We start from the raw sequence: 10,277 nt of genomic DNA, 5'->3' as shown, positions 1-10,277 counted from the left end.
ATGTTGGTACAGATCTTAGTCCCTGGCTCCCCCCCACCCAACCCCCCACCCTGCCCATCTCTAGTGATAAGAAAGTCTTTCTTCCCCCTGGATCAATGAGGACACTTTCATATGGGAGTTTTATCTCCTGCTTTCAGGAAAAAGAGCAAGATCAGTGTCCTTCTTGCTCTGATGTGTCTTAAGTACCTTTCATTCACAGTAATCAATATGCCAGAGTGGCCTGTTTGGGGGTGAAATGTTCCAGTCTCTGCCTCTATCTGCATGTCTTCTTCCCCATGTGTCTCTGTGTCTTCTTTTATGATAAATCCAGTATGATGTCATCCCAATATCCTTAACTAATTATATCTGCAAAGACCCTTTTCCTAAATAATGTCCATCCCATCGACAGAGGAGTTGACAGCTACAGCCCGTGGGGTCACTAAGAGCTGGACATGCCTGAGCAAGCAGGAAGCTTCTGCACCTGAGATTCAGGGTGGATGTGAATTTCTGTTGGGGAGAATACTATTCCATCTGCTATAGGAGATGAGAGTAAAGATGATAATGACGTAGAAGAATCAAAAGAAAGAAGACAAGTAGGCAGATATAAGATATATTTGAATTTATTTATTTTTAAAATTTTTATTTGAGTATAGTTGATTTACAATGTTGCATTAGTTTCAGGTGTACAGCAAATTGAATCAGTTATATTAATACATGTACCCACTCTGTTTTTTAGATTCTTTTCCCATATAGGCCATTACAGAGGACTGAGAGTTCCCTGTGCTATAGCGTAGAACATGTAAGGTATGCTTTGGATTGGCCATTAGGAAGCTACTGAAATGAAGAACTGGAAAACAGAATGGAACACAAGAAAACATTCACTTCATGTTTTTGAAAGGTTGTCATAAAGCTAGGAAAGTCCTTTCGGGTTGCAACAGATATTTGCTTATTTCCACATCTAAACATTTGAATGTTTGCTATATGCCAGGCCATTTTTGGGCTTTCCTCATGGCTCAAATGGTAAAGAACCTGCCTGCAATGCCTGAGACCCAGGTTCGATCCCTGGGTCGGGAAGATCCCCTGGTGAAGGGAATGGCAACCCACTCCAGTATTCTTTCCTGGAGAATCCCATGGACAGAGGAGCCTGGCGGGCTACAGTCCACGGGGTCACAAAGAGTCAGACATGACTGAGTGACTAACACACACACACACACATACACACGAGGCCATTTTTATTTCCATTTTTATTGAACTTCTGGTGGCGCAATGGTAAAGAATCCACCTGCCAGTGCAGGAGATGAAAGAGACATGGGTTCCATCCCTGGATTGGGAAGATCCCCTGGAGAGGAGAAAGGCAAGCCACTCCAGTAGTCTTGCTTGGAAAATTCCATGAACAGAGGAGCCTGGTGGGCTACAGAGCAGGGGGTTGCAAAGACTAGGGCACAACTGAGCGACGAAGCACAGACACAACGAAAACAACAACAGGACCTTGGTGTCCCCATTTTATAGGCGAGGAAACCTGACTACAGGAGCTTGTACTTGGAAAGGGCACAGCTGATCCATGACAGAACTGGAGACGAGGTCAGAGCCTCTCAAGTCCAAGGCAGAGCTTGAAACGCTGGTGGGTTCTCTTTGCTGGAGCCGGGAGACTCCTCCTCAAGCACTGGCCACTCCTTCCTCCCTCCTGGGTTAACTGCATCAAAGACATGTTAGAAGTGACTGAACGCATGAGTGACAGATGGGTCACGTGTTTACAGCTGGGCAGAATCAGTATCTTCCAAAAGAACCCAGGAGGGGGGAAAAGGAACTTGGAAATGAGAAACAAAAGGAGAAAAAGAGGCCAAGGAGAGAGAGGTGCTTTTTAAGGTGGCTGATACTCAGAGCACACCTTGACTGAAGACTGGTAGGGACCGGTCGCTGAACCCTATTGTTTAATCTTCAGGAAAAGGTTATAAAACAGGAATGATTATTATCCCCACTTTACAGCCCCCTGAGCCCTAACTGTGCAAGTTCACTTGGCTGATGAGTGGAAGAGCCAGGAATTGAACTCTACATAGTATGTTAGAAGCTGCTTCTCTGGACTGGAGGAGTCGTTTAGAGATTGTGTAACACTCAGAAGAATGGAGTTCAGATCCCAGGCCTACCACTGACTGTGCTCTCATTCGACTCACTTAATCTCCCTGGGCTTGTTTCCTCATCTGTAAAATGAGGATCATGGCACTTCTTGAATGTTTATATCTCATTTTTATGCATGTGCTATATCCTGCTCCGTGTTTTGTATTCATAGCTTCATGAGTTGGGACAGCTCGAAATTCTGTTTGTTTACCATGCTTGTTTTGCTCTACCACAGGTCTGAAAACTGATTTATTTTTGCAAACTCCACAGAGGCTGGAAGATACTGGAGGGAAAAAAAAAAAACTTGTTAAATGAAATGAACACTTATCTCTGTGTACTCGAGTAAAGGAATCATGAGAATTCCTCGGCTTTATTTTCTTCAAGAAAAAAAATGAACACCATCAGGATGCTGTCCTTAAAATCACAAGGGTTTTGGCTGGATAACAAAATATAGATCGAAGTACTCTGAGTCCCTAGAGAAAGATGTTGGGCAATAACAAGGAATTATTATAATATGCCAAACGTAATGGCAAATAGTAGGCCAAACATAAACCCCTAGAGACCTTCTAAGAAAGCAGAGGGAGTGAGAGGTGAAGGGAAGGTTTACTGAGCACAGCGGGTTCTCAGGCTATGACTTTGGTGCTTCGAACACTATTTTCTCTCATCCTCAGAGCAGGCCTGAAAGGAGAGCATAATTGCCCTCCTTTTTAAACATAGGAACCCTGTAGCTCAGCGAGGTTAAGCGGTTTATCAGATTATCTGATTCCAAAGCCTAATCTCTTCCTACAACACCATGCTGACACTCCAGGGACAATTTGGCTTGCATTTTTCTCTTCTAGAGACCTGTCCCTTCAGAAAAACTTCCCTGGGTCCTTCTCAGCAAAGTCTAAACAAATTCACCCAAGCCGATTACAGGTGAAGTCACGCATCATTGAGAAGGGTTGTCTCCATGCAGTAAGGAAGAGGGCACCGTGTGGGAGAGGCCAGTGGACAACAGATCAAAAAGACCACCCTTGTCCTTCTAGTTCCCAAACCTGATGGGACTGTTCCCTTCTGTATGATTTAGCTGGCTCAGTGCACAGCCAGTGACAACTGCAGAAATATTTCTGGAATATTTAGCCAAAGCCAAATTCATAATACGCTAGAGATGATTCAAGGCTGATGGCATTTCCTCCCCAGCCTTTTTTTTCCCAGGAAGAGATAGCATTCTTTAACCTGGGTTGTAACCTGGGTTCTTCCAGAACTGTGTCTATAAACCTGTTTTTATTTTCGTAACCTGGGGGTATTTTATAAATGTTAGTCAAGGCACTTCAACTTAGTGCAGCTTTCAGAGACTTTGGGAGTTGGGGTGGAGAATTTGAACAAGGGTACTAAATGCTGCTTCAGGCTAATATATGGAAGGAAACCACTTTCGTTCTATTGATGTATGGGATGGGAATGCTGTTTTGTATTCTTCCAATATTCTAAAAGGGGCTTCCCTTGTGGCTCAGCTGGTAAAGAATCTGCCTGCAATGCGGGAGACCTGGGTTTGATCCCTGGGTTGGGAAGATCCCCTGGAAAAGGGAAAGGCTACCCACTCCAGTATTCTGGCCTGGAGAATTCCATGGACTGTATAGTCCATGGGGTCAAGAAGAGTCGGACATGACTGAGCGACTTTCACTTCACAGTATCCTAAAGGATCAGGCTCTACAACTTTTGGTTGATGCCTCTCTCTTTCTGTTAAAGAGTGATCTCACTTTATAGGGAAACAGGAGAGTAACACCTTGATTCAAAATGGATAAGTACATATACTGTCTTGAAAACTGCAAATCAAAAAGCCCTGGGACAAGACAGAGTTGTTTCTCTCTCTCTCTCTCTCTCTCTCTCTCTCTCTCTCTGTCTCTCTCTCTCTCTCTCTCTATTTTAGTTTAAGATGTAAGTTGTTCAGCAAGATCTCTTCATTTGCCTTTGAAATCAAATGTATCTGACTCAAGTTCTGGTGTGGTAAATTAGTGATAACATAGACTGATAAATTTATTTTTATCTCTAAAAAGCAATCCGTAGCAGGATGCCAAACTTTATGTATAACATATAATCTCAGTCATGTCCTAAAGCCCATATTTGTATATATGAATATACATTTAAAAAATAACAGAGGCAATTTGAATGTTAACAGTGGTTATTTTTAAATTGTGGAAATATAGCCTTCGAGCTCTAGAGCCTGTACTCTGCAACAAGAGAAGCCATGGCAATGAAAAGCCCAAGCACCACAATCAAGGACAGCCCCCGCTCTCTGTAACTAGAGAAAACCTTCGCAGCAACGAAGACCCAGCACAGCCAACAATAACTAAATAATTAAGTGTTTTTTTTAAAAAAAAAAAAAAAGCAAAAGACCAGAAAGATTGTAGATTCTGAGTAAGATGAGCAAGACTACAGTCCTTATTCTTTTCTTAATCAGATATCCTGGAGTTAATTCATGTCAGACTTTTATTTCACCAAAAAAGAGGAAATCAGATTTATAAAAAGAAAAGGATTCATAAGCAAAGTTGGGGATGCTTCTAAACACGTTGCCCAATCTCTGAGAAGCCAGGTCTCTGAACAAGGAAGGATGGGAAAACCTGGACTTAGATGGAAAGCACAGGTTCTCACAGTGAGGACCGGGCCTGCAGGCTTTCTGGGAGCAGTCGGAAGGACATGGGATTTGGATCAGAAGTCTGAGTTCCACTCACAGCATTGCCACTTATCAGTCATGTGACACCAGCAATTCCAGCAACATCTGTGGGCATTGATGCTGTTGTTCATAAAAGAGGTCTGCTCCCAACTCTGTGTGTTAGTTGCTCAGTCATGTCCAACTCTTTGCAACCTCATGGACTGAAGCCCACCAGGCTCCTCTGTCCACGGGATTCTCCAGGCAAGAATACTGGAGTGGATTGCCATTCCCTTCTCCAGGGGATTTTTCTGACCCAGCGAGACCCGAACCCGAGTCTTTTGCATTGCAGGCAGATTCTTTACTGGCTGAGCCACCAGGGAAGCCTGACTCTAAGGCATCTGTCTTCCCTGGTTGGAAAGAATGGCATTCCAGATAAAGTCCAAAATACAAGATCCCAGGTCAATGTCCAACCAGGCCACTCCTTCCCTGAAATTGCCACTTAACCTTCCTGTACACACTGGGTTTCCTCATCCTTGGTTTCAGGTGTCCTCCCTCAGGAGGGAATGTCGCAAGGACTGACTAATGCGCCCGCATGTCCCAATCATGATGATACAGTGGACAGCTGCAGGGAGTTCCGACCTGCCATTCCCGGCTCCACAATAGGATTGCAGGGCCATCTGCTGTGACCTTAAAACTCACATTTCCATCCTGCATCTGGGGCTCTTACGCATTAGGCTTCTTTTCAGAGGTCTGAAAGCATTCCCCGTAGCAGGTGGCCAGTCTGGCTAGCCTCAGGTGGCAAGGGGAGCACACACTCAGGGACGCAACTGAAACTTCTTCAACATCCTCTCCCCCCTAAAAAATAATTTAGAGATTTTAATCTTTCCCAGAAACTACTGAAAATACCATCCACGAAGAAGGATACACTAAAGTTTCCTCCTAGCCTCCAGAGAAAATGAATTCTTAGAGGTGTTTTTGTTTTTCTTTAAACACTCACGCGTTAAGTTATGGGGGGTTCCATCTGTTGTTTTCAAACAGCACGGATTATGAGCTCAAGCCGCGGTACTACGCGGTAGTTTTACTGATAAATTCCTACTATAGTCACTGCAATTACAAAGGCGGTCAAGTCGAGTGGGCGCGCCCTGCGGTGGACAGTTTCCTTGGCAACCCAAGGGCAAGTTCACGCCCGCGTCCAGGGGAAGACTGTTCCTCTGCCCAGGTGTTCCAAAACATATACGAACCTGTCCTGGCGCTTTCCAGACACCAACAGACAGGTCAGTTCTGTCTCTTGGTGATCCCCTTTGAGACCCGGTCCCCGGTTGCTGTCAAGGGATGGGGTAGAGGGTGGAGAGACGCGGGGAGGGCAGGTGTCCGGGTCCCCAGCGCCTCCCTTGTTTCTCTCGGTCGTCCGCTCTTCTCCGTCGCGGGGTTGGGACCCCCGTCTGATGCTCTCCAGAATCCCGCCGGTCCCCAGCCCAAGCTGATCGGGGTTCGGGGATCTGGCCAAGACGCGAAGGGAACGGATCCTACGCCCCCTCGCGTGGCACGGTGGCCCCAGGGGCCCCGCGCCCCGGGCCCCGGAGGCGGCTGGAGGCGGGCTGCCGGCTATGCAAATTATCAGCGGGGAGGGAGCCGCCTCCCGCTCGGATAAAAGCTCAGGGCGGGGCGCCGCACAGAAGCCGCTGCCTCCCGGGAGCCGGCGGTGCGCTCCGGCCCCGCGCCCGCCTGCTGCCTGCTCGTGCAGCCCGCGGGCTCCCGATAAGAACGCGCGGCGGCTCGGGGACCCGAGGCGGCTCGGGGAGAGGGCTCGCGTCGCGACCCGGGGGACCAGAGCGAATTGCCCGCGTCCCCTTGGTCCGCGCTCCTCCTCGGCCCACGCGCGCCCTCCACGAGCTTTCTCCGTGGGAACCCGGGCGCCGGCGCCTCTGCTGTGCCCTCCCAGGGGCCGGGGCAGGTGGCATCTCCTCGGGGCCAGTTTGTCCCCAGGCCATCAGCGATCGAAAGCGAAAGGAACTGCGTTCTGTGTGCTCGAGGTTAGGAGGGGTGAAGATTGTCTTGAAGTGGAGGGAGACGGGGGTCGACCAGAAGAGCTTGCACGATGGGACTCTGGCTATTATTATCCTGGGGTTTTTCGTGGCCATCCCGGGAGCTGCTTTGGGAGGCGATGGAAGGGAAGAACAAGCCGAGGGGAGAAAGGTGTGGGTGTGTACACGTTTGAATGAACGGAACGAATCGACTTTAGACGCTGGACAGAAACTTCCAACCAGATTCAGCGTGTTGCCCACCTCTGCAGAATAGACACCTAGTCTTGCGGAAAAATGACTTTAATAGTCCCCTCTCTTTCCCTCCCCCCCAACCTTAGTTTACAAAAAGAGACGTTTTTCTGGAGTGGTTTTTTTTTTTTTTTTTTCATATTTATTTGGCTGTACTGGGTCTTAGATGCAGCATAGTTCACCAGGACCTTAGCCAAGACCTGGACCGCCAGAGAAGTCCCTTGAAGTCTTTTAAAACTAGCATCAATCTCAAGGTTGATCAATTAAGATCTGGGTTTGCCCAGGCTGCCCTTTGTGGAAGTGCCTCCTGTCTGGTTCCTGCATCCCTGCACACACACCCCCCCACCCCCCACCCCCTATCCTGCATCCCAGGAGAGGGAAAAAAATAGTCCAGGAGGTGCCCAAACCCAGGCTACTGTCCCCCGCTTTGCGATATCCAGTGTGGGTCTTTCTCTGAAATAGAAGAGACAGAAACAGCAGTCCTCCTCCTCCTCCCCTCAAAACCAGTCCGAATAACCTGAGGGAAGGAGGATTTTTGGGAGTCTTTGTGAAGACCGGAGGGCTTTCCAGGTGGAGATAAGCCTCCGGCACATGGGCTGTCCTTGGAGCTATAGAATCTGAACTGGAAGGTCAGAGAAGGAACAAATGGGAAGTGGGAAAAGCGAGAGGATTAATTTTGAGGGAAGGGAGTGGTGAACAGGTAGAGATGTTTGACACTTGTTTCCTCCTGTTTCTGTTTGTGTGTGTTGCTGTGGTTCTGGTTAGTAGCTGGATCAAAGAAGACTGGAAACATGTCGGAGTTTTGGTTAATTTCTGCCCCAGGAGATAAGGAAAATTTACAAGCCCTGGAGAGGATGAACAGAGTAACCTCCAAGTCTAACCTGTCTTATAACACCAAATTCACAATTCCTGACTTCAAGGTACAATTTCCTGGGGAGGAGGAAAGAGGTCATGGGCTGGGGTGGGTATCTTCTGGAAAGCCAAGGAGAAAAACTATGTCAAAGGCACCAACGCTGAGGTTCAGCCTGGGTGTGATGCTGGACTGGGGGTCCAGATGCGACTGGCCTGGGTGGGGGCTTCACGAATAGTCCCAAATTAACTGTGGTGACTGTGGACCCAGAGCCACGGACTGAATGAGGAGGAGACAAGGGTGTGGCTAGCAGTGACTTCAAAAGATGGAAAGGGTGTCTTACACACTTGGGTCCTCAGTTGTTCTCAGATCCTTTCTGTCTTCAACATCTAAGAAAACGTTTCAACATGGTTTAAATGTGCAGGCTTGGAGATGTTCATCCTTGCTTGCGTTCTTGGGCTGGGAGCAAGATGGGTAATCTAACATCCCTCTGGTTCTGATGGAGAGAGAAAGAAGGAGGTTCAGTGATAACTGTGTGGATGGCAGAAAGAGATTTTAAAATGAAACGGACATGACAGGATCAAGATATGTGAAATCTTAAAAAAAAAATTGATAATCCTTTAAAAATTTATTTATTTGGCTACGCTATGGGATCTTTAGCAAACTATTCAGTTCAGTCGCTCAGTTATGTCTGACTCTTTGCAACCCCCATGGACTGTAGCACGCCAGGCCTCCCGGTCCATCACCAACTCCTGGAGTTTACTCAAACTCATGTCCATTGAGTCAGTGATGCCATCCAACCATCTCATCCTCTGTTGTCCCCTTCTCTTCCCGCCTTCAATCTTTCCCAGCATCAGGGTCTTTTTCAAATGAGCAAACTCTTAGTTGTGGCAAATGGGATCTTAGTTCCGTGACCAAGGACTGAATCCAGGCCCCCTGCATTGGGAGCATGGAGTCTGAGTCACTGGACTACCAGGGAAGTCCCTGTGTAGTCTTCTTAACTTCCAAAAGAGTAGACTGTTTGCCATGCTTCCTCCAAGAGAAGAAGCGTAAGGCAGTCTTTCTGCCCTACAAGTATCTCTTGGGATCTGGAGTGCGTGTGTGCTGACAGTCAGTCCTGTCCAACTCTTTGCAACCCCATGAACTGTAGCCTGCCAGGCAAGAATACTGGACTGGGTTGCCATGTCCTCCTCCAGGGGATCTTCCCAACCCAGGGATCGCACCTGCATCACTTATGTCTCCTGCATTGGCAGGCGGGTTCTTTACGACTAGCCCCACCTAGGAAGCCCCAGGTTCTGGAGGGATGTTGCTAAACGCCCAGAGGCAGTTCTTCTAGTGAATTGCTATATAATCCTCTTTTAAACCTCAGTTTGCCTCTCTGGCAAAAGACCCGCATAGTTGTTAATGAGGCTACTGCGTTTGCTAGAGTTTATGGACTGGTACACTGGAGGCCTGTACACATCTTTAAGTGCATCGTCACCACTCCCACATTATAGATCAGGACGGGCTGAGGAAGGAGACTGGGGCTGTGGAACTGGTAAGCAGCAACATTGGGTTCTGAGCCCATTTCTTGCTGATTTTTCCAGCCTGCTGTTGTTTGTCCATGATCACATATGTGAAGCTTAGTAAACGAAGCATCCACTCATTGCTTACTTACTACATGTGAGGCATTGTATTAGCCCAAGGGTACAAAGATTTAAAAAAGACATGACTTCTGCCTAAAGTTACTTAAAATCAAGTCCTTTGAAAAGGATATTCTAGGAATATCCAGGCTTCATGGTTTCCTAATTACTTCTCAGTGTCTGATGAGTGGTTGATGAATTGAGAATGAACTTTTTCCTTCTGATTCCGTGAGTAGGCCTTTAAATACGATTTTGGACACGGTAGCAATTTCTACAGGAAGAAACAGGTCGTCATAAGTAAGCTATCCTGAAAAGAAAAGGACTTTCCTAAATGAGGGCGGGAGGAAAAGCTGGGCTTGCCCCAGAAAGGTCATTGTTAATAACAGCAGAGAGGGCCAGACAGAAGGCTTGGCTGTACTAACGTGGAGGAGAAGGGCTTTCAGAAATGGTGATTTCCTCGACTGGCTTTTGTCACAGCTTTTCCTCGGCTCTGAGGATTAATCCCCTGGAGAGCAGACTGTCTTTCTCTTTTTCTGTCTTTTTAAAAAAATTTTATCCCACTTGGTTATGTGGGATCTTAGTTCCTCAACCAGGGTTCAAACCTGCGCCCCCAACATTGGAAGTATGGAGTCAAGCACTGGACTGCTAGGGGAGTCCCCCAGACTGCCATTCTTAGAGGAAAGTGAGCTGAGGGCAGACCAGGACACATAAAGTCACTCCTTCCTCTGGCTGAAATGCTAGTTTATCCTCTTGGCCAAAAAATAAAATAATAGTAATAACAATAATATTCCCAAATCGACTGGTTTCTC

The 10,277-nt window shown here is 47.2% G+C and overlaps 1 protein-coding gene across 4 annotated transcripts in view; it reads left to right on the top strand.

The window, feature by feature from the left end:
• The first annotated feature begins 6,527 nt into the window (after positions 1-6,527).
• Positions 6,528-10,277, top strand: part of ATP6V1C2 (ATPase H+ transporting V1 subunit C2) — a 59,599-nt gene continuing 55,849 nt past the window's right edge. For 3 of the 4 annotated variants that reach the window (XM_052648781.1, XM_052648780.1, XM_052648778.1), the window contains exons 1-2: positions 6,528-6,756; positions 7,762-7,916. In XM_052648781.1, coding sequence (XP_052504741.1) covers positions 7,788-7,916 — 129 coding nt within the window. In that variant the 5' untranslated portion in view covers positions 6,528-6,756; positions 7,762-7,787. The remainder of the gene's footprint in view (positions 6,757-7,761; positions 7,917-10,277) is intronic. The other variant, XM_052648779.1, reaches the window with a different exon arrangement.

Source organism: Budorcas taxicolor, chromosome 11, assembly GCF_023091745.1.
Source record: "Budorcas taxicolor isolate Tak-1 chromosome 11, Takin1.1, whole genome shotgun sequence".
In the NCBI taxonomy this organism is placed as follows: domain Eukaryota; kingdom Metazoa; phylum Chordata; class Mammalia; order Artiodactyla; family Bovidae; genus Budorcas; species Budorcas taxicolor.
The sequence above is the reverse complement of the archived record's forward strand: the minus strand, read 5'-3'. Positions and strand labels throughout refer to the sequence as shown.